The sequence below is a fragment of the Neoarius graeffei genome, chromosome 10 (genome assembly GCF_027579695.1).
Source record: "Neoarius graeffei isolate fNeoGra1 chromosome 10, fNeoGra1.pri, whole genome shotgun sequence".
In the NCBI taxonomy this organism is placed as follows: domain Eukaryota; kingdom Metazoa; phylum Chordata; class Actinopteri; order Siluriformes; family Ariidae; genus Neoarius; species Neoarius graeffei.
The window spans coordinates 59,212,560-59,237,477 of record NC_083578.1 but is presented as its reverse complement, the minus strand read 5'-3'; the positions used below and the strand labels follow the sequence as shown (position 1 = coordinate 59,237,477).

General features: G+C 40.3%; 1 protein-coding gene across 7 annotated transcripts in view; it reads right to left on the bottom strand.

The window, feature by feature from the left end:
- dnmt3ba (DNA (cytosine-5-)-methyltransferase 3 beta, duplicate a) overlaps positions 1 to 24,918 on the bottom strand; it is a 73,128-nt gene that overhangs the window by 28,130 nt on the left and 20,080 nt on the right. For 5 of the 7 annotated variants that reach the window (XM_060931960.1, XM_060931965.1, XM_060931963.1 and 2 more), the window contains exons 1-7: positions 15,327 to 15,373; positions 12,632 to 12,706; positions 11,771 to 11,897; positions 11,546 to 11,691; positions 7,822 to 8,026; positions 5,874 to 7,633; positions 5,449 to 5,608 (exon numbers count right to left, since the gene is read on the bottom strand). In XM_060931960.1, coding sequence (XP_060787943.1) covers positions 5,449 to 5,608; positions 5,874 to 7,633; positions 7,822 to 8,026; positions 11,546 to 11,691; positions 11,771 to 11,894 — 2,395 coding nt within the window. In that variant the 5' untranslated portion in view covers positions 11,895 to 11,897; positions 12,632 to 12,706; positions 15,327 to 15,373. Of the gene's footprint in view, positions 1 to 5,448; positions 5,609 to 5,873; positions 7,634 to 7,821; positions 8,027 to 11,545; positions 11,692 to 11,770; positions 11,898 to 12,631; positions 12,707 to 15,326; positions 15,411 to 24,918 lie in introns of those variants that run through there. The other 2 variants (XM_060931961.1, XM_060931962.1) reach the window with 2 other exon arrangements.

Here is a 24,918-nt window from a genome sequence, read left to right as displayed (position 1 = left end):
TGGGTCTTCACTTCACCTAAGCTTGCCACTCGTGACAGCACAGTCTGGCCACATGGACCCAGCAGATTTCGCCCAGCTAAGAGCAACAGTGCAGAAACAGGGAGCTCTCCTTGGGACCCACCAACAGGACATCCAACAGGTGAATCAAAACCTTGTCGCCATCTCTGACACTCTCAATCTTAGTGCCACTCAGCTACAACAGCTTCAAGTAACGTCTGCTCCTACACAATCCCCTCCACCTATCGCTCCTCCAGCTCCTGCTTCAGCCCTCTTCAGAGAGCCGAGACTTCCCACCCCACAGCCATACGATGGAGAACCAGGTACCTGCAGATCATTTTTATCTCAGTGCTCGCTAACCCTTGACCTTCAACCACTGGCCTTCCCTACAGAGCGTTCCCAAGTGGCCTACACTATCACTCTCCTCACTGGCAAAGCTAGGGAGTGGGGAACGGCTATGTGGGATGCCAATGCACCATGCTGCACCAGCTTCAAGGATTTCACAGAGGAGATGAGGCGAACCTTTGATCGCGCTCTGTCTGGCAGAGAGACAGCAAGAGAAATCATGGGGCTGCGGCAGGGTGCCCGGTCCGCTTTTGACTATGCGATTGAGTTTCGCACTTTGGCGGCATCTTATGGCTGGAATGAGAATGCCTTGTTTGACGCATTTTTGAACGGGCTGTCAGACTCCATCAAGGATGAGCTGGTCTCACGAGAACTGCCACCTGATCTCCCCAGTGACATGGACCTCGCCAGCTGTATTGACTCCCGGATCAGACAGCGGGGGAAACAAAGGATTCGGACTAGTCTCGCTCCCCCTCAGCCTCCCATTCCTTCCGCTGAGCGAATGCAGGTAGACCGAGTCCGCATCTCACCTGAGGAACGACAGCGCCGTCGGGATATGAGGGCATGTTTTTATTGCGGACAGCTGGGGCATTTCTGCCAATCTTGCCCTTTAAAACGAAGAGCCCAGCAGTGAGTTTAGGGGCCCTGGTGGGCAATGTCCAAAATCAGCCCCCTACCGATCAACCGCTACTCCCAGTGGTCATTATCCATGGCAATCAGCCTCACGACCTCCAGGCACTCAGCCTCACGACCTCCAGGCACTCACTGATTCAGGGGCTGACAGAAACCTGATCTGCTCGACCACCGCCAAGCACCTGGGGATTCCACTACTGGCTCTGAACCCGTCCCTCACTGTCCTGACCCTTAACGGTCCTGGTCTGACCATCACCCATAGAACAGCCCCGATCACCTTAAGAATTTCTGGCAACCACTCTGAATCCATCCAGTTTTTTGTCATGAATAATCCCCATTTGCCCATAGTTCTTGGTCTGCCCTGGCTAACTCTACATAACCCCCATGTCAATTGGACTAACAATACCATTTTAGGATGGAGTCAATTCTGTTTATTGTCATGCCTGAGATCTGCCCTCCCTCACGCCGAGCTGCTCCAGCCCACCATTGGTGAATATCCTGACCTCTCCAACGTGCCTCCCGAGTATAATGACTTAAAACCTGTGTTCAGTAAGTCTCAAGCTGCTTCCCTTCCTCCCCATAGGCCCTATGACTGTGGAATTGACCTTCTCCCTGGGACTGCACCACCTAAGGGGCGACTTTACTCTCTCTCTCCTTCTGAAAGGCAAGCTGCGGATAAATACATCACCGAGTCCATAGCAGCTGGAATCATTTGTCCCTCCTCTTCTCCTGCAGGGGCAGGATTCTTTTTTATGGAGAAGAAGGACAAATCCTTGCGCCCTTGCATTGATTACCGTGGGATAAATGACATCACCATCAAGAACCGTTACCCCCTACCTCTCATGTCTATGGCGTTTGAGTTATTCCAGGGAGCCCAGATTTTCACCAAGCTAGACCTGCGTAATGCTTACCACCTTGTGAGGATCAGGGAAGGGGACAAATGGAAGACGGCGTTTAACACCCCCACGGGCCACTACGAATATCTCCTGGTTCCGTTTGGCCTGACTAACGCTCCTGCGGTTTTCCAAGCCCTCGTTAATGATGTCCTGAGGGACTACCTTAATGTTTTTGTTTATCTGGATGATATATTGATTTTTTTTTTTCCTGCTCCCTTGATGAACACCGCATCCATGTCAGGCAGGTCCTTCAGCGACTCCTGGAAAATAAACTCTTTGTTAAGGCCGAGAAATGTGAGTTCCATAGAAGTTCTGTCTCCTTTCTGGGTTTCATTATCTCCCCTGCACAGATTCAGATGGACCCCCTGAAACTCAAGGCAGTTGCTGACTGCCCCACCCCGTCCTCTCGGTAAGAACTTCAGCAGTTTCTTGGATTTGCGAATTTCTACAGGCGATTCATCAAGAACTTTAGTACGGTGGCTGGGCCCCTCACGGCTCTAACTTCCACCAAGGTCCCTTTCAGCTGGGAAGAAGGGGCCGAAAAGGCGTTCTCCAAGCTCAAACAAAGGTTCACGTCAGCACCTGTACTCACCATTCCAGATCCGTCCCGGCAATTTGTGGTTGAGGTCGATGCTTCGGAGTCAGGGGTGGGGGCCATATTGTCCCAAAGATCAGCTAGTGACAACAAGCTTCACCCTTGCTCCTTCTTCTCTCGTCAGCTTTCCCCCTCTGAAAGAAACTATGACATTGGCAATAGGGAACTGTTGGCCATTAAACTGGCCTTGGAAGAATGGAGACATTGGTTGGAGGAGTCAGACCTTCCCTTCATCATATGGACAGATCACAAGAACCTCGAATACCTCAGGACTGCCAAGCGCCTCAATTCTCGTCAGGCCCAATGGTCTCTCTTCTTTTCTCGCTTCAAGTTCACACTTTCCTTCCGCCCAGGCTCTAAGAATGGTAAGCCCGATGCCTTGTCCAGAATGTTTTCTCCCTTCCAGGAGGAATCGACCTCCCCTGAGATTATTCTTCCTCTACGGTGCCTGGTGGGGGCCGCTCTGTTAGAGGTGGAAACCCTGGTCCAGAAGGCCCATGAGCAGGGCCCAGTAATGCACCTCCTAACCATCTTTTTGTTCCTGTTTCTATGCAGGCACAGGTGTTGCAGTGGGGTCATGGTTCCAGAATGGCGTGCCACCCAGGAGCAGCCCAGACTCTGGCACTCATCCGACAACATTTTTGGTGGCCATCCATCAAGGAGGACATCCAGAGGTTTGTGGCAGCTTGCGACATCTGTGCCAGGAACAAGACTGGCAACAGACCCCCTGCCGGCCTGCTGAGACCCCTTCCTGTTCCCCACCGGCCCTGGTCACACATAGCCCTGGATTTCGTCACAGGACTCCCTAATTCAGGTGGCAATACTTGTATCCTACCTGTTGTCGACTGTTTTTCTAAAGCCGTTCACTTTATCCCTCTGCCCAAGCTTCCCACCGCCAAGGAGACCGCCGAATTGCTAATACTCCACGTTTTTTGTCTACACGGACTCCCCTCAGACATCGTATCAGACCGTGGACCCCAGTTCTCTGCCCAATTCTGGAAGGCTTTCCGCAAACTCATTGGTGCTTCTCGCAGTCTGTCTTCAGGTTTTCACCCTCAGACCAATGGACAGATGGAATGGGCCAACCAGGAGCTGGAAGTGGCTCTCACGTGCATGGTGTCCAAGGATGCTGCCTCCTGGAGCAAGACCCTTCCTTGGATAGAGTACGCTCACAACTCCTTACCCACCTCTGCTACAGGTCTTTCCCCCTTCCAGTGCTCTCTGGGTTACCAGCCACCTTCCCCGTCCAAGAAGAAGATGTCGCCGTGCCCTCTGCCCAGATGTTTGTGTGCCGCTGCAGGAGAACATGGGCATTGACCAGGAAAAAGCTCCTACGTTCTGTCAAGATGTTTAAAGAGCAAGCCGACAAACACCGCTCGGCAGCTCCCATCTATTGGGTTGGGCAGCGGGTTATGCTCTCCACTCGGCCCTCAAGACGGTCTCCCGCAAATTGGCTCCCAGGTTCATAGGACCTTTCCCCATCTCCAAAGTAATTAATCCCTGCTCTGTAAGACTGTCTCTGCTGTAACCATGCACCATATTCACCCAACTTTCCATGTCTCCCAAGTCAAACCCCTTGTCTCCAGTTCCCTGAAGTTTTCTCTTTACACTGCCTGTTTTCTGAGTCTGCTCTTGGGTCCTCACTTCACCTCAGCTTGCCACTCGTGACTGTTTGTCTTAAATGACGTCACGCGCCAAGTGCATGGATTAAAGCAAAAAAAAATTATTTGACTGAAAATTTACGGCGGGGGGGTTATGGGTGGATTTTGATGAAATTCTACGGGGGGGGGGGTTTATGGGTGGATTTCAATGAAATTCTGAGAATGGTTAACTTAGAACTGATAACTTTATTATCAATTAATTAATGGATTAATATATTCAATTTATTGTTGAGTGATTCTTCACCATTGTTCGTTTTTAAGATAAAAGCACAGACACGTATTTTCTGTGCACAGACACGATCAGCCATAGATGGACTGACCTCCGTTGAGGTGAGACTTGCTCCTGGTAAAGAAGAGGTGTGCTGAAGACCCCTTACATTGGCCTTGTGGCTGGCTTCCAGTTGATGGCGCGACAGCACTTTCTTTCCATTGCTTCCGTATATTATTTTTTTGAGGCAAACCACACAAATGCAAGCACCTGGAATGTTTAGTTTTTTGCACCATGAACTAAATGGCTTTCGGTTTTCACCTATTTCGTACAGCCAAGCCCACCTCCACTTGTTTTTTACACCTTTATCGATGGCAGACACATCAGTGCCTTCTTTCATGTAAAGCGCATCCATGCTGCCGAAACTGAAAGCAGAATGACATGCTCCTCTATGCTTGACGTTAATATAGAAAAAAGTTTGGATCTTCGCTTAAATTAAAATTGGGGTTTGACCTTACTTTGTGTTGAATACGACTTCAAAAACAATTCAAGATTTTATTAAGAGAAATATTGTGGCCAACACGAGTGTTAAGTTACCTAAAAGATCGCGTGAAGTTACCTAAAAGATCCACACTAACTTATTTTAATTATTACTTATTAACAATACTTCTTGGGACCAGAAGAAAATTACAGAGGGTTTTTTTTTAACATAAAGTTTCAAATGTGCATAAATTGAAAACCGTTGCCTATGACCTTTAAATTATACAGATCCTCTCCTGCAGTTAAATGCTAACTGAGATAACAATTCTGGTTTATGCAGAGTTAATCACTGATATGCCGTAATAAGCCATAAATAACGGTGGCATGTGAAAACACATAAATGTGTGTAAGGAGATATAAATGTGTGTAAGGAGGACATAAATGTGTGTATGGTGATGTGTCATACCTTTCTACACAGATTAACTGCAACTAATATCACAAAATTGTGATGGTCACAACTACTACCATCTCAGCCCATGCATGCATAAGGTATATTCAGAGTTTCCTGTTCTGCAGTTATAGGTCAACCTAGTATGCCTAATTTTGGCCAAATTCACTTTTATCTCTGCTTACTTAATGTCTTCTTTTTCCTCTTGTTTCTGACGAGTGTTGTCTTAGCGCTGGAGACTTCAGAGGACGACTCATCATTCGTGGAATCCACTTCTTTAAGGGCATCAGACTCGCTGTCTGCCAAATGGTCATCCAATTGGCTAATGTCCCCATTTTCCACTGCCTATGTACAGTATTATGAACAGTTGGCATATATTAAATTATCTCAGTGTAAAAACACATTGTTATACTATATAGGTCATATATATTGTTACACTAAGTAGGTTTAGTAAAATGTGTTCACATTCATTGAAGCTACATGAACTTTAGATACATATCAATATTTGCATTGCAATGTAAAGGCATCATACCCTATTACGCATTTATAACAAATATGTATGAAGTAAAACACAAATAAATTTATATTTCAATATCTTATTTCTGCATACCTGAGCAAAGACTTTCTCAGCTTCAAAAGGTGGACACGGCAAAGCCAAAAGACTAAGGACAAGTTTCCTGAAGACAGATGTTTTTGCAGTAGTCTTGAGGACGGAGCTCCAATGGTGCTCTAAGGAAGGACTAGGAAAACGATATGACAGGCCTTCTACCTGTCCATTCTCACCACTGTCTTCACCATTTCCTTCCTCAATAAGCTGGTACTCTAGAAACTCATCTCTGAGTTGGGTAGTTACCTCTGGGTTGGTTAAGAGGCCAAACTGTTCACTAAGTTCTACAACACTTTTGGTTGTGAGCTTTAACCGTCCCTCTGGGCTTAGCAGGTGAGACATATTCCTCAGGATACCATCACTCAAGGGAAGCCCCTTAGCAATGCAAGCTGTAAGTGCCTTATAAAAAGCAATACACTCCTCCTGAAATGCCTTTACAAAGTCAGTCAACTCTGCTTCCTTCTCAAACAGAAAATTCTCCACTGCATCCCCACCGAAGCTCAGTTCATTGCTAGGAAGGTGCAGCTTTGTGTTCTCGAGGATGGCTGGGTCTCGCTCCTTCAGAAAACGTGCCACAGCCTGAGGATGGAGAAATGTTGAGGTATAGGAGCGAAGTAGGCCACTTGCTTCCCGTAGGATCTGAACAAGGTCTGCACGAGCAAAACCCTCACGCCTTTCTAGACGATCATTAAAGACTTTAAGTGGTCCAAGAGCATGGTCCAGGAACATGAAGGTAATCCTGAGTTTGGGATCCTTCAACTGAGAGCAGATGTGTTTGGCTTTGTCATCATTCTCACTGCAGGAAGTGAAGTATGAGATTAAGTCTGTCCACATTTCAAGCACCTTGTTTATTAGGATACAAATTTTTTTGCTGTTCTGGAAGAGAGCGTGGACAGAGCCATCAGGGCCACAAACAACAGCAAACAACCCCTTAAGATTGTCATTTTTAGTGCAGCAAGTAGAAAAGTGTTCATAAATGTTCACAATAAGCTGTTGAACCTTGTCAGAAAAGGCCTTTATTCCAGCATTACAGGCTGAGTCTGCCAAGCTATAAAGACCACCAAGAGCCACCGCATTTGGATTAAACTTCTTCAGTTTCAGGGAAACCTCCTCAGACATCTCACCCTGATCGTCAACATAGAAAGCTGCCATGTTGCTCATAGGTAACTCAAATCTTTTCATAATGTCCTTCAAAGACTCAACAATAGCATCATCTGAGTCTACATGCTGAAAAATATCAAGAATCCTTATGCGAAGTTTTGCAGCCTTTTCATCAAAGAACCCAACAAGCACTACACAGCTGTAGTTCTCTTCCTCACTCTCTTTACCTAGTGCCACTTGTCCATAAAGGTAGATACAGTAAGGGACTTGCTTAGCAGCAGAAGAAATGTCTTTTGGGTATTGTAATCCAAGGACATGTCTGGCTGTACTCTTGGAAACCTTTTCAGTGTGAGCAGGCAGACAGTAGGTTTGAATGAAGCGCAACATGAGTTCACTACATGTGAAGTCCTTGACCTGGTTTTCTTTTTTGGATGTCTTTAGTTCTTGCCTTTTGTGCTTTTTACACTGCTGGTGGTGTTCTAAATCAAGCAGTCCTGAGTTAAACACAGTAATATTTAAGTCACAGATTGTGCAGTATGCATAGATATCCCCCAGCGTGCTAGGCTTGATCCATTTGAAGGTTTCTTGCCACCGGGGGTCATAAGTCCTGGACTTATTTTCAGGGACATCCACCTCTGATTCAGACTCCTCCTTCACTTTTCCTGAGCCAACGATTAATCAGATAATTAAATACACACTTTTTTATATTTAACACCAATTGCAATACACCATTATAATATGTAATATAATTAGAAGACCACAACAGGAAAGGATAGCTAATCTAATATCTAACAGTCACCTATAATACAGGGATTATTTGTTTATTTTTCTGTAATAAATATAATCTTACTAGAGGTGTTGAAGTTTGTTGATGATTTTGATCTCTTGGCAGACCGATAATTGAGTTGTGAATGTGCAATCTCTTGTCCATTACGTGCCTCCACTGGGTTATATTCCTGTCCATTCATGTTAGCTTGGAAAAACTTCCGGAACCACTTCAGAAAATTAAAATTACACCTGAATTTCCCTGTTATGAGCTCTTCCACTGGGATAGACTGTAAAAAGAGACAGACAATATCTCAAAAGAAGATTTTATTTGCAAATCTACACTGCCTAGCAAAAAAAAAGTTACACACTCAAATATATTGTTGGCCTTTGGCTTTGATTATGCCACACACTCACTGTGGCATTGTTGTGACATCCTCATGCAAACTCACCACATTTATTTCCATCCAGACTTGCATTATGCTGAGACCTAGTATTTACAATGGAACAGTCAAACCACTCTATAGTCTTCTCCAGCATATCCCAAAGACTTTCAATGGGGTTAAAGTCAGGACTCTGTGGTGGCCAATTGATGTGTGAAAATGATTCTTCATGCCTCCTGAACCACTCTTTCACAATTTGAGCCCAATGAATTTTGCCATTATCGTCCTGGAATGTGTCTGTGCCACCAGGGAAGAAAAAAAATCCATTGATAGGTGAGCCAGCAGGCGGCACGGTGATGTAGTGGTTAGCGCTGTCACCTCACAGCAAGAAGGTCTGGGTTCGAACCCTGTGACCGGCGAGGGCCTTTCTGTGCGGAGTTTACATGTTCTCCCTGTGTCTGCGTGGGTTTCCTCCGGGTGCTCCGGTTTCCCCCACAGTCCAAAGACATGCAGGTTAGGTTAACTGGTGACTCTAAATTGACCGTAGGTGTGAATGTGAGTGTGAATGGTTGTCTGTGTCTATGTGTCAGCCCTGTGATGACCTGGCGACTTGTCCAGGGTGTACCTCGCCTCTCGCCCGTAGTCAGCTGGGATAGGCTCCAGCTTGCTTGCGACCCTGTAGAACAGGATAAAGCGGCTAGAGATAATGAGATGAGGCAGCAGGGGTGTGGTCAAGCATCAGTTTGTGAATGAAGGGTGGGGCCAGGGAAGGTGGGTGGCAAAGTGATCACACCTGTTGTTAATTGATGTTATGTGTGTGTGTTTCAGTGATGACAGAGCATTGATAAGGAGGGGGAGAGCAGCGAGGTGACTGTCTCCCGACTGGAGCATGTGTGTGTTGTGCATGTGTGTATGTGCAAGTTAAAATGTCCAAGTCCACTATTGATCTGAGCTGAGTCGGAGAACAAGATTCCAACTGCACCATTTGACGGTGGCTGTTTCAGCACCATTAACATTAGTTCGTTCCTGACCATGACATATCAACAGGTGAATGTGCATTCTGTTTGTCAGGGAGTGTGAAGTATTCTGTCAGAGACGGTTGGGAGACGGACGTAAGTGCAGAAGCTATGCTTATTAACACAAGTGAAGACGGGTAAACAATGCAGAATGGCAGGCAAAATTGTGAAACAAGCAATAGGTCAAGCGAGGCACAAACAGACTATCGTAGACTTGGCAGAATCAAAGACGGGAAACAGGAAATCAGGGATCAGGAAACCAAACAAGGAAATAAGGCTCGGTAATGTGTCAGCAGCACAATTCGATACTTCACAAAGTAAATGTGTTTTCACAGTTTTCATATAAGCGCGCTGATTGCGCCTGAATCCTGTGCAGGTGCAAGTCCACTTGGTGCACATGCTGTCTATCTGAGAGTCTATCTGATGCACGTGCCAAGGTACGCAGGTGTGACATTCTTGCACGAAATTAGTACAAAAATTAACGTAGATATAAATATCTTATGCGAAATTATTATGGCATGTTACAAAAAATAAAGAAAAAATCCGAGTCCTTGTCCCCAATTTACGAGTCCTAATGCAATTAATGCACAAGTCCGAGTCCAAGCCTGAGTCATCAGTGCTCAAGTCCAAGTTGAGTCACGGGTCCTTGAAATTAGGGCGCAAGTCGGACTCAATTCCTGAGTCCTGGACTCGAGTACTACAAGCCTGGTTAGCAGACTTCATTTTATTGCCACATATTGTTGCTGAGACTCAACCTGATCAACTGAAGCAACCCCAGGTCATAACACTGCCTCCAGAGGCTTGTACAGTGGCCAATATGCATGATGGATGCACCACTTCATGCGCGTCCCTTCTTCCCCTGATACGCCCATCACTCTGGAACAGGGTAACTCTGGACTCATCAGACCACACGACCTTTTCTCCACTGCTCCAGAGTCCAATTTTTATGCTCACTACAAACTTGAAGGCTTTTCTTCTAATTAGCCTCACTAACAAGTGGTTTTCTTACTGTACGTTCACACTAAACATGGCAAAAAAAGACTGGAAGTCATTAATTTTCTATGTGAGCCAGTGTCTCTCAGCGCTGAGCAGTGGCATGATCATTGGCAGCGGGTCTTGGGCGGTGGGGGCATCAGAATAAAGTTGTTAAATTCCAGGCAACTTTATGGTAATGAGCTATAATGTGGTTTGGCAGCAACTAATTGGAATTTAGAATAGCTCTGTTCAAATTTTTCCTAAGTACAATAAAATTGCAGTGAAAAAAACATATAATTAATAATTACGATGGTGGGTTTACCCATTATTTATGATTTGCTTTGCATACAGGGACATAAAAAAACAAAACAAATACACTGCATATTGAAATTTGACTTAGCATTTACCATCAATAACAAAGTCAGACCACACAATAGGCTTTTAATTAGTTTGTTGTTAGTTTATTTTCTTACCAAACATGTTCATTATTTGTCCATTATTTTCCTTCATCAACTGATTTCTTACCTTCACATTTGAAAGATTTCATGAGATTAACTAACCAGTCAGCTCAAAGATACCAGTTGACGTGTGTTTGCTTTGTGGCCCCTTTAAATAAAGTTTGTAAGATGAAGCATTCTGAACAAACCTGTAGCCGCCTATTTCATCTACATCACAGAGTTTCCACCAACTTCAACAGTGTCACTGACAAGGAAGCCAGAGCAAATTTTTTATGCTCACACCACTTTTGGTGTGAACGTATCAGTATGGTCACACAGCTGTTTAGTCCCAATCCTGTGAGTTCTCATCACATTGTGCATGTGGAAATGCTCTTATTTCACTACTCAACATAGCCGTGAGTTCTACAGTCGATTTTTTTTTTTTTTACAATTCAGCTTCACCATGTGTTTACGTGATCTCCATTCATGGTCAGTCAAGATTCTTTCTGACTCCATTTCTTCTAAAAAAAAAAATTCACAGCTCAGTACTATCCATCCAGGTTTTAATAATGCATTGGACAGTTCTTAACCCAGTTCCAACAATTTCAGCAATCTCCTTAGTTGTTTTCTTTACCTGATGCAGGCCAATACTTTGACCCTTCTGAAACACAGTAACAGCTTTTCCAAGACCAGGGGATGCGTCTAGTTTATGAGATACATCTGATGACTTTTTTTTTTTTTAAGAAATGAGAAGCTACTCACTGCATCAGTTAAGGTTAAGAGTTGTTGCCAGCTGAAACGTATTAATCCCTGCAGTAATTATTCAATCAAAGTCTCTTAAGTATTTGCTTATTTAAATCCAAACGGTGACTTTTTTTGGCTAGGCAGTGTAGATCATTATGCAACTCTATATCATTCAGTTCTGGTTTATATTTGGATGCAATACAAATATACAGTAAATGTAAGGTATGGTCAGACAGTATGATGGGAAACCTTACTTTTGTGACACCCATTTTGCTGAATCCTGACTGCAGAAGACTATAGTTGTGGCGAACGTCTGTCTGGTCCTGAAACTGAAACTTAACTTTGTTCATGTCAATGGACCCTGGAAAGAGCCAGTCCATCAGCTGGCAAAAACATGCCCCTGCAATAAACAAACAAACAAACATTAAAGTCTGTACTTTTATTTTAAGCATGACTTTGCTATACAGCAAAACACATACCTGAGCATACTTCTTCCATTTTAGCAAACTTAGTTTGTAGTAAATCGTTCAGCCAGGACAGGAGTTCATAGCGGCTAGATTTGTCCTCAACGGCATCTTGGTCCACGTTAACAACTGTTGCCATTTTCTGTAAGACAGTGAATAGATTTAGACTTATCATCAGATGACCACCTGTAACCAACCACAAAATTAAATTCTAAGTATCTATGATTTGTTTTCATATTGATCTAAGATATCATTTTTAATATAATGCTTATTATAGCACAGTTAGTTCCAGTCCACTAATTTGATTGGACAAGTTAAGTTCCAAGAGTGCTGATACTTAGAATAACAGCACTGGTGCCTTTCACTGTCTGTGTTTCCTACATAAAATTCCAATTCTGGCAATAATTTGTGACACTGAAACTGTTATTACACCTACTATGAGCTATCAGTCGATCTCTGCATTGCATGACAACATACAGTGTTTTATCCAACTCTAGATTCTTTGAGAACTATTTTCATTGATGGAGCAAAAACAAAGAAAATATTCGGCCATATTGTGTTTGAAATGTCAGCTACTCAGTGTTAAAGTTGTGTTTATAGAGTCGTTGTATAGAAGCAACTATCATACTTGCAATCATGCTGCCCTACTTGAGCTCGTATGATATCACTTAATTATTGTGTTATTACAATTTGTTACAGATTAATACATGTTCAATAAATATATTGTGTTGCAAGCTGCATTTATACAAGTCGGATAAATGTACAATGCAGGTATTGCAACCCTGCTTCCTCAGTTATGTTTTAAATGTATTGTACTTTTATATGTATTTTGTGCACTCAAAACATCACAGTTTTCCATCGATCCATCGTCTATACCGCTGAGTGTTGCAGGTGAACTGGAGCCAATCCCAGCTGACTTCGGGTGAGGCAGGGTACACCCTGGACAGGTTGCTAAAATAGAGACAAACAGCCATTCACATATACAGACAACTTAGAGTTAATTTTTTTTGGACTGTTGAGGAAACCCACACGGAAAAGCCCCGAATCAAACCAGAACCTTCTTTGGAACTTTATATACTGTATATCCAGGTCTACTCATTCTGCTTCTGTAAAGAGTCATTATGATCCATATGTGTGATTTGACATAGGTTTTTACACATGCCCTTCCTGACGTCACCCTCCACAATCTACAGTATGTGGACCTGGGACTGGCACTAAGCATGCACTGGCTTGTACAACCCCGGTGGTATTTTACCTACTCTCAGAACTGTGAGGGAAATCAGAGCTCCTGGAGGAAACAGACACAGGCACAGGGACAGCATGCAAACTCCATACAGAAAGGCCCCCGTCAGCCGTGAGGTTAAAATCCGGAACCTTCTTGCTGTGAGGCGACAGTATCTCGGTATCTGTGCACTATTCTTTACCAGGCAATTTTCCTTGAAGGATAAATAATGTAATGTAACGGATTACTCTCGGATTTGCATGTGACTACTGGTACATCTGGATACAGATGCACTAAATACACTGTAAAAAAAAAATTTACGCCAACTTAAAAATTCAAGGCAACAGGATTTTTGAGTTTATGTGACAACTAAGATTTTTAAGTTTTGAAGAAAGGTGTGCCAACTTTTGGTCTCAGATAGCTTAGCCTTCATATTCACACCAACTTAATTTTTTCAGTTTTACATGATAAGAATTCAACTTTAAGGCCATTAATCTTTCATCCAAGTACACCATTGTATGCCATTTGTAGCATTTTAATTGGCTGGTACTGAATTGTTTGCACATTTCGTTTGTCAAATTAGCTTCAGACTTAAAATAAGTGAATGTGTGACTTAACAAAAAAAGCACTGCTACTACAGTTTTATAGCAGTTTTGCTACCATCATGTTAAAATAAACATGCTATTTGAACTGGATTGTTATTTGTTTTATTGTGGGATAAAAAGAAACTTGAACTCAAATTTTGAAGTTTTTACTTGGATGAAAGATTAGTGGCCTTAAAGTTGAATTCTTATCATGTAAAACTGAAAAAAATTAAGTTTGTGTGAGTATGAAGGCTAAGTTATCTGAGACCAAAAGTATACACTACCGTTCAAAAGTTTGGGGTCACCCAGACAATTCTGTGTTTTCCATGAAAAGTCACACTTTTATTTACCACCATAAGTTGTAAAATGAATAGAAAATATAGTCAAGACATTTTTCTGGCCATTTTGAGCATTTAATCGACCCCACAAATGTGATGCTCCAGAAACTCAATCTGCTCAAAGGAAGGTCAGTTTTATAGCTTCTCTAAAGAGCTCAACTGTTTTCAGCTGTGCTAACATGATTGTACAAGGGTTTTCTAATCCTCCATTAGCCTTCTGAGGCAATGAGCAAACACATTGTACCATTAGAACACTGGAGTGAGAGTTGCTGGAAATGGGCCTCTATACACCTATGGAGATATTGCACCAAAAACCAGACATTTGCAGCTAGAATAGTCATTTACCACATTAGCAATGTATAGAGTGGATTTCTGATTAGTTTAAAGTGATCTTCATTGAAAAGAACAGTGCTTTTCTTTCAAAAATAAGGCCATTTCAAAGTGACCCCAAACTTCTGAACGGTAGTGTAAGTTGGCACAATTTTCTTCAAAACTTAAAAATCTTAGTTGTCACATAAACTCAAAAAGTCCAGTTGCCTTGAAATTTTAAGTTGGCGTACCTTTGTTTTTGTTTTTTTACAGTGTAGCACGTCTCTGATTTATCATAGGGTTTGGATGGGGGGAAGAAAGAAAGAAAGCCTGCGCTTCCTCCTCCTTCCCTCGTCAGTTCAGCACTGAGCTCTGTGCTTTCTCTCCTCCCCTTTCAACGCGCAGCGAGTAGCACCACCGAGAGAAAAGAAAATCTCGCGGGACAGTTTTTGCCGCGAACTTTTTGAGAGGAAGTTATGAAGCTCCACTTCTCCGGTCCAATGTGGCGTCCTTTATTTACAGCTTGGCGCGTGCGTTCAGAAAGGAATAAAGCACGGGGTTTGACTGAAGCTGATAACAAACACCAAGCTGGGACACACCGGCTTCTATTAAGTAACACGCTTGTAATAAACGCTGTCCGACTTCAAATCACTTCTTTTGTGAAACATTTATTTCAGCAGACACTGAATTACCGGTACATTCGGCTATTTTGTGACAGCCCGGTTCTTATTTTGCTTGTCGTTTGCCACACCACAATACCACAAAATCGCTTTGTTTTCATTCAGTGTTTGTTGCCGTTTAAGGGCTCTACAGAGATGTTTACAGTCTTCTCCAGTAACACCCAGAAAGATAACTAACGTTATTCAAAAATACACTAATATAAACAGTATTACTATCCATAATTTATAGGCCACTTTGTGTTTTAAGCCGGCTTGGTAGCCTTTTGTGTCAGAACTGTCTCTTTGTGTGTTAGAGGGTCGCATATATCAATACTCCCCGACTACTGCTGCAAACACAAAGTGCCAAACACACGCTCCCGCCTTCTCTGCTTTAAAAAAAAATGTGTAAATGCAAACACGCGGTTTCTTTAGTCTATAAAACTGATTCATCAGTCCTACCTCTGCTTGCTCTTGCTCCCGAAGGCCACCAGTCTGGAAACTAATCGCAATGCATAGCTGCTGCCCTTAACCCGCCTGGCGTCCCCCAACTTATCCATTTTGCAGAATATTATTGGTGGAGAAGGCAAAGTGGGCGGTCCTTTCATGATTTTAGTTAGTATAACACGCGGTCACGTGCCGATGTCTACTCGAATTACAACGGTATTGAATTGATAGCCACTTTACGGTACCGTAGGTTACTGAAGTGTCGTACGCGTAAAGTGTCGAAAAGACATTTACACATTTGGCTCGGAAATCAATGGATTTTCCAATTATGCCTTAATTCGAGTATAGAGTAAACACAAAGAAGACGCAGCGCTGCTAATTATTATTAGCATGATAGAAAAATCAATTTACATGCAGCCCAAATATGTGAAAGTAGGTTTGTCGGGTCCAGTCTCATTGCCCTTAATAAAGCAATCAGGCACTACATCATCACCTCGCTGAATGTGAAACGATGTCAAATTCCTAATTCTGGTTTAAAACGTGAGCCTTGTTTTTCAGCCTCGCGGTTTATAACATACTGTGCTGGAGACATGTCATTACACAAACTGTTCTAAAGACACGCTTATTTAGGTTCAGTGCATTTTTATCATTATAAGTATGAAGTCCACTTAGATAACCAGAATTCTGCAGGCTGAATTGTTTATTTCGTTGTTTTGGCTGTTTCCGAGATTGTTTTATGTCGCTGTCAAGAAGACTGAATAAAGTGCATTTCACTGTACACGGATACAATTAGGCTTCTTAGCGATGCTGAAAATAAGAAACGCTGTCTGTTAACGTTAGAAGTGTTTAGTAAACGCAGAGCCCCATGCTCGGGCTGGGCGGGTTGGGAGAGTGAAATGGCGGCACCATCATCCTCTGTGAGCCGCCCAAACCGAGGAGCTGAAAATGGAGGGTCGGGAAACGCGGGTGTGCGGCTACACTCAAACTAGGCTACACTCTTTCAAAAGTCCTTTCTTTCTCTTTGAGTGTCATAAGCACACTGTGCCCCACAGATCCGCGAAGACTGATTATCTTCCGATATCCACCCTAAAACTGAGGAATGTTGCTGGTAGGCTAGTAAGTAGTAAATAAAGTAAAATGAGGAAACAATTGGGCTTATTTCGATTCTAACTTCCTCCTTGATGCCTGGCTGCACTGTGGATGTGTTAGTGAACATGATGAGCACATTTTAAAATAGTGTTCGTAGTTTTGGATACTACACTGTAAATAAAAAGGGATTAGACATGTCTTATTTAAATACCCCTAAATGTAACACTTAGAAGACATATCTTGGGTGTTTAAAAATACTTGGAAGGCACATCTTGGGTGTTTAAAAATAGTTGGAAGGCACGTCTAGGGTATTTAAAAATAGTTGAAAGGCACGTCTTGGGTGTTTAAAAATACTTGGAAGATATGTCTTGGGTATTTAAAAATAGTTGAAAGGCACGTCTTGAATATTTAAAAATACTTGGAAGACACATCTTGGGTATTTAAAAATAGTTGAAAGGCACGTCTTGGGTGTTTAAAAATACTTGGAAGACACGTCTAGGGTATTTAAAAATAGTTGAAAGGCACGTCTTGGGTATTTAAAAATAGTTGAAAGGCACGTCTTGGGTGTTTAAAAATACTTGGAAGACACATCTTGGGTATTTAAAAATAGTTGAAAGGCACGTCTTGGGTGTTTAAAAATACTTGGAAGACACGTCTTGGGTATTTAAAAATAGTTGAAAGGCACGTCTTGGGTGTTTAAACATACTTGGAAGACACGTCTTGGGTATTTAAAAATAGTTGAAAGGCACGTCTTGAATATTTAAAAATACTTGGAAGACACATCTTGGGTATTTTAAAATAGTTGAAAGGCACGTCTTGTGTGTTTAAAAATACTTGGAAGACACGTCTTGGGTATTTAAAAATAGTTGAAAGGCACGTCTTGGGTATTTAAAAATAGTTGAAAGGCATGTCTTGGGTATTTAAAAATAGTTGAAAGGAACATCTTGGGTATTTAAAAATACTTGGAAGACACGTCTTGGGTATTTAAAAATATGTGGAAGACACGTCTAGGGTATTTAAAAATACTTGGAAGACATGTCTTGGGTATTTAAAAATAGTTGAAAGGCACGTCTTGGGTATTTAAAAATAGTTGAAAGGCATGTCTTGAGTATTTAAAAATAGTTGAAAGGAACATCTTGGGTATTTAAAAATACTTGGAAGACACGTCTAGGGTATTTAAAAATACGTGGAAGACATGTCTAGGGTATTTAAAAATACTTGGAAGACATGTCTTGGGTTTTTAAAAATAGTTGAAAGACACATCTTGGGTATTTAAAAATACTTTAAAGACATGTCTTGGGTATTTAAAAATACTTGGAAGGCATGTCTTGGGTATTTAAAAATACTTGGAAGAAACATCTAGGGTATTTAAAAATACATGAAAGGCACATCTTGGGTATTTAAAAATAGTTGAAAGGCACGTCTTGGGTATTTAAAAATAGTTGAAAGGAACATCTTGGGTATTTAAAAATACTTGGAAGACACATCTAGGGTATTTAAAAATACGTGGAAGACACGTCTAGGGTATTTAAAAATACTTGGAAGACATGTCTTGGGTTTTTAAAAATAGTTGAAAGGCATGTCTTGGATATTTAAAAATACTTGGAAGACACATCTAGGGTATTTAAAAATAGTTGAAAGACACATCTTGGGTATTTAAAAATACTTGAAAGACATGTCTTGGGTATTTAAAAATACTTGGAAGGCACGTCTTGGGTATTTAAAAATACTTGGAAGGCACGTCTTGGGTATTTAAAAATACTTGGAAGACACGTCTAGGGTATTTAAAAATACTTGGAAGGCATGTCTTGGGTATTTAAAAATACTTGGAAGACACGTCTAGGGTATTTAAAAATACTTGGAAGGCATGTCTTGGGTATTTAAAAATACTTGGAAGACATGTCTAGGGTATTTAAAAATACTTGGAAGGCACGTCTTGGGTATTTAAAAATACGTGGAAGACATGTCTAGGGTATTTAAAAATACTTGGAAGACACATCTATGGTATTTTAAAATACTTGGAAGGCACGTCTTGGGTATTTAAAAATACTTGAAAGGCACGTCTTGGGTATTTAAAAATACTTGAAAGGCACGTCTTGGGTATTTAAAAATACTTGGAAGACACATCTAGGGTATTTAAAAATACGTGAAAGACACGTCTTGGGTATTTTAAAATACTTGGAAGGCACATCTTGGGTATTTTAAAATACTTGGAAGGCACGTCTTGGGTATTTAAAAATACTTGGAAGACACGTCTAGGGTATTTAAAAATACTTGGAAGACATGTCTAGGGTATTTAAAATACTTGGAAGACACATCTAGGGTATTTAAAAATACTTGGAAGACATGTCTTGGGTATTTAAAAATATTTGGAAGACATGTCTAGGGTATTTAAAATACTTGGAAGACATGTCTTGGGTATTTAAAAATACTTGGAAGACACATCTAGGGTATTTAGCAATGCCTGGAAGACATATCTTGTGTCCACTGATAGATGCCGGTGTCTTTATAATAGACACATGTTTTCTTGCATCCTCCATATACACCCATGTCTTTCTGAATTTCTGAATTACTGAAGTATTATTTAAATATCTTGGTGTTTCATGTAAATACCCTAGACATGTCTTTTTTTTTTTTTTTACAGTGTATCGGTTTCCTTATTACTTTTTATCAACAAAAATAGAGTAAATATGGAAATATTAATGTCAGGTAGAACATTTAAAAAAGCGTAATATTTGCTGTTTGGCAGCAGCACTATGTGAAAATTATTACCTTATTATCAAAATATTTTGATTTGTTAGGCCTATTTCAATTTTTCTTTGACTTAATAACTCAAAATTCTGGCTCATTACCTCAAAATATTGACATGTCTAAGTCTATGCAAATTAAGTTCCCCTTGTAATCTAGGTCAAGGACATGTAGGTCAAATTAAGTCTGTGGTAGCTGGTGGTTTTGCAGTGCCTGTCAGCAAATCAGTTTTCTTGTATCAAGACAGCTGAGAGGTCCAGAGCTCATGACACAAAAAGTAAAAAAAAAAGTATAATTTGTGAGCACGTTTTACTGATTCCTTCGCACCATATCTATCCTTTCCCTTATTTTAATAATTCATGGACACGGTTTACTAATTTGCAGCCACATTTTACTAATCTGAGGCCATGTTTTACTCATTTATGGCATGTTTTACTAATTTTGGCCACATTTTAATAATTCGTGGCCATGTTTTCCTAATTCGTGGCCACATTTTAATAATTCATTGCTATGTTTTACTAATTCATGGCCATGTTTACCTGATTCATGGCAGTGTTTTAATAATTCGTGGGTATGTTTTACAAATTCATGGCTACATTATTAAAATGTGGGCATGATTTAACTAAAACTAGGGAACAAATTAGTAAAATGTGGTCATGAATTATTTAAATGAGGAAACAAATGAGTAAAATTCGTTTATATATATATATATATATATATATATATATATATATATATATATATATATATATATATATATATTAGTGCTATCAAGCGATTAAAATATTTAATCGTGATTAATGTCGCGACTGTCATAGTTAACTCACGATTAATCACAATTTAATCGCACATTTTTGTCACATGAAAAACCATTGTAATTCTCTTATCAGCATAAAAAAGTGAATGGGCTTGCTTTGTACCAATTTTTTTTTTTTTTAATTGCAGAGCATAACACGTCTCGTCACAGCCACTGCAAAGTCGGGCTGGAGCCGCCGATGGGAAAACGAAACCTAAGCCGAGCACCGTGGCTCTTCGTCCCGAGGCGCGGGGCTAGCACACCATGCCCGCGCTGGTTCTTTGGGGGGAGGGCAGAGGACTCTGGCTGTGCAGGGCGTGGCATTACAGTCTAGCTGCTATCATTTTTCTAAGCAAAGTCTCTGTTCCAAGTTCCTGGCAGTTTCAAAAGCTTATGAAAAACCTACATCATGTCACAGAGCGTTAATCTCACGATAAAAAAATTATCGCCGTTAAAATTGAGTCATGTTAACGCGATAATAACGCGACATTTTTGACAGCACTAATATATATATATATATATATATAATTTTTTTTTTCATGCCATGAGCGGGGCTCCATAAAAAGGTATGGATGCTCATTTTCACCACTTAATATGTCACATAGTATGTCATAATAATGACTTTATGGATTTCAAAATAATGATAACATTTTCTCAAAATTATGACTTAATATCTCTTTATTATGAGATAGGGATTATTATGAGATAAGTCATGAGATAGAATTTTGTTTTTATGAGATAGCAAGTCAAATTATGATATACTATGTGTTTGAGAATTGAAAATCATAATCATGAGATAGGATCTCATTAACATCAGAGAGTAAGTCATAAGATTTCATAATTATGAGAAAGAACATCATACAATTGAGAACATTATCTCATTATTATGAGATATCAAGTAATTATTATGAGAACTTAATTCATAATTACAAGATACCTTTGATGACTGTGGTGCTTTTCCATAGAAAGGACCTATTTTTGCTTCTTGCCTTTATACTTTCAATTTATTTACAATAGTTATATTTCAAAATATACTAGTATGCAGAATGGATTTGGATTAGGCTACTCAACTAACTACAACTCCAAGTGATTTCAGCTGTAACAGATATGTCATGTTCTTTGCTATTTCAATGATTGTCCGTTGTTTATAAGCTTCCACTCCCTTCAAGGAAACTCCCAATCATCATATGAAGAAGCAGTGCATCTAGACAAGACGAGAGTGCACTGTGCAATAAAGTTGGGATTTTTTTTATGAAAATGAATCTTACAGACACTTTGGTAAACATTTTATTGGCTCAATTTAAGTATATTTTAGGGGTAGCCGGGCTTCTCGTGTAGTCTTAAAGCAATCATCTGTGGTCAAAGCTGGTCAAAGCTAGCAGGATAACCTAATTAGATAGCTTTGTTGGCAGATACCTAGGTCATAAGTTTGATAATTAACATATAGATAGCTGCTCAAATTATTTGTTGAACTCATAGTGCACAACACCAGCTATTCCTGTTAATCATACATAGTTTCTACATACTCTTGAAAAAAAAAACAAATCCTCTTCAGTAAGCTACATCACTCCCATTCCTTGTGTGAGTGGAAGGTTAATGTGTGAAGATGTAATCAAAGTTGAGGGGCAATCTCCTGTTAACCAATCACAAAGCTTTCTTTCATAAATTATTTTGCACTTAGGAAAATCTAAAATTCAACATAATTAATCATTCTTTTTGTATACCAAGCCAAATATTTTGGGATAATAAATTAGAACTTTCTTAGAAAAAGTCAAACTTTTGAGATAATACATCAGCATTTTGAGTGACAAAATCAACTGAGAAGGTTGAAGGTCTAAAACACATAGGCTGTAGCTATAAAGAAACATACAGAAATTTAAATGGTCTTGCTCTTTTTTGACCTCAAATAGATTATTATTCAGTTTTTCATCATTAAGTATATTATTCACTCCTGATTATTCCATATAGTAAAACTAGGACAGCTATGTACAATCCCAAATCAGAAAAAGTTGGGATGGTATGTTGAACTTGAAATTAAAACTACAAACTCCATTTCCAGAAAAGTTGGGATATTTTCAGAAATGCAATAAAAACAAAAACATGTGATTTGTTAATTCACATGAACCTTTATTTAACTAACAAAAGTACAAAAAAATTCAATAGTTTAACTGACCAACTTAACTGTATTTTGTAAATATTAAAGAAGTTAGAATTTGATGCCTGCAAGACTCTCAGAAAAAGTTGGGACGGGGCAAAATAAGACTGAAAAGTTTATAGGATATTCAAGTAACACGATTTTGGAAGAATCCACAATAAGCAGGTTAATTGGTAACAGGTGAGGATGATTGGGTATAAAAGGAACATGCACCAAAGGCTCAGTCATTGCAAGCAAGGATGGGTCGTGGCTCAATCCACTGTGCCAAAATTCACGAGAGCATTGTTTGTCAATTCAGAAAGAACATTTCTCAATGCAAGATTGCAGAGAATTTAAGTCTTTCAACATCTACAGTACATAATATTATGAAAAGATTCGGGGAATTCTGAGGCATCTCGGTGCATAAATGACAAGGTCGGAAACCATGCTGCCTTTGAGCCCTTAAGCGGCACTGCCTGAGAAACCGTCATGCAAATGTGACAAATATAGCCACATGGGCTTAGGAGTGCTCCAGAAAACTGTTGTCACATAACACAGTCTGCCACTGCATACAGAAATGCGACCTGAAACCATATTATGCAAGAAGGAAGCCATTGATCAATTCTATGCAGAAACACCGCCGATTTCTCTGGGCCTAAACTCATCTTAGATGGATTAAAAGACAGTGGAAACGTGTGCTATGGTCAGATTATTCCACATTTCAGCTTGTTTTTGAGGAAACCAGACATCGAGTTCTCAGTGCCAAAGGTGAACATGATCATCTAGTTTTATCAGAGAAAGGTGTAAAAATCCAGCATCTGTGATGGTATGGGGTGCATCATTGCCCACAGCATGGGCGAGTTGTATGTGTGTGAAGGTACTATTGATGCAGAGGCGTACACTGGGATTCTAGAGAGACATATGTTGCCATCAAGGCAACGTCTCTTTCCGGGAAGTCCATGCTTATTTCTTCAGGACACTGCCAGGCGTCATTCTGAATGGGCTACAACAGTGTGGCTTTGTAGACACAGAGTGCATGTGCTTGACTGGCCTGCTGCCAGTCCAGCTCTGTTTTTATTGAGAATGTATGGTGCATCATGAAGAGGAGAATCAGACAACAGTGACCATGGACTGTTGAGCAGCTGAAGTTTTGTATCAAGCAAGAATGGACAAAAATTCCATTTGCAAAGCTGTAACAATTAGTCTCCTCAGATCCCATACAATTAAAAAGTGTTATTAAAAGGAAAGGTGATGTAATACAATGGTAATAATGCCTCTATTCCAACTTTTTTGAGTGTGTTACAGGCATCAAATTCTAGCTTTGTTTATATTTACAAAATACAATTAACTTGGTCAGTAAAACTGTTAAATCTCTTCTTTGTAGTTTTGTCAGTTAAATAAATGTTTATATGAATTAACAAATCACAGATTTTTGTTTTTCTTGCATTTTGAAAAATATCCCAACTTTCCTGGAAATGGGGTTTGTAAAAACAATGATTTGTAAATAATCTTTGAACTGTATTGCACTCAAAACAGTACAACAGCACATTGTTTGATGTTTGGCCTCATGAATGTTATTGTTTATTTTGAAAAAAAGCAAACATACACTTATTTCAATTTTGATTTTTGCAACACAAATAAAAAAAAGTCGGGACAGTAAAGCATTTACCACTTTGTAATGTTGTCATTCCTTCTCCCAACATTTAAAAGATATTTAGGGACTGAAGAAACCAATTAATGAACTGTTTTAGGTGTTGTTTTGTCCCATTCTTCCTGCAACCTGGTCTTAAGGTGTGTAACAGTACAGGGTTATTGTTGTCATATTTTTCATTTCAAAATTCGCCACGCATTCTCTATTGGGAACAGAGGGGACAGGCACCCTCTTGATCTGTAGCCATGCCTTTGTAATGGGTGCAGAATGTAGTTTTGCATTGTCTTGTTGAAATATCCTTGTAAAAGATGTTGGTCTTAAAGGCAGCATATGTTGCTCCGAAATTTCAATGTACTTTTCTGCATTAATGCTGCCATCACAGAACTGTAAGTTACCTTTGCCAAAGGCACTGACACAATGACATACCATAACAGACCCTGACTTTTGGACTTGTTGCTGGTAACAGTCTGGCTGGTCCTGAATGGTGTCCATTTCTTCCAAAAAAAGACCTGGAATATTGATTCGTCTGACTACAATACATGTCTGCACTGTGTGATGGTTCATCCCAGATGCCTGTGAGCCCAGAGGATTCAACATTGCTTCTGGATACAGTTAACATAAGGCTTCCTTTTTGCACAGTAAAGTTTTAACTGACATTTGTGGATGGATCTCTGTATTGTAGTGCTTGACAAAGGTTTGCCAAAGTAATCCCGAGCCCATGTGTTTATATCAGCTATAGATGAATGACAGTTCTTGATACAGTGCCATTTGAGGGATCAGAGATCATGGGTGTTCAGCTTAGACTTGTGCCCTTGCCCTTTACGCACCAAAATTCCTCCAGATTCCTTGAATTGTTTAATGATATTATGCATCATAGTGGATGAAAACTCAAAATATATTTGTATCTTTCTTTGAGGAACATAATTTTTAAAGATTTCAATAATTTTCTCATGTATTTGTTGACAAACTGGAGATCCTCAGCCCATCTTCGCTTCTCAAAGATTAGACCTGTCCTGGATATTGAGTTTATACCAAATCATGATTACAGTCACCTGTTGACATCATCTGTTTCAAATCACATAATTATTTAATTGTTTTACCTCATAACTTGCCCTAAATTGCCCTGTCCCAACTTTTTTGTAACATGTTGCAGACCTGAAACACAGGAATGGATGTATGTTTACAAATG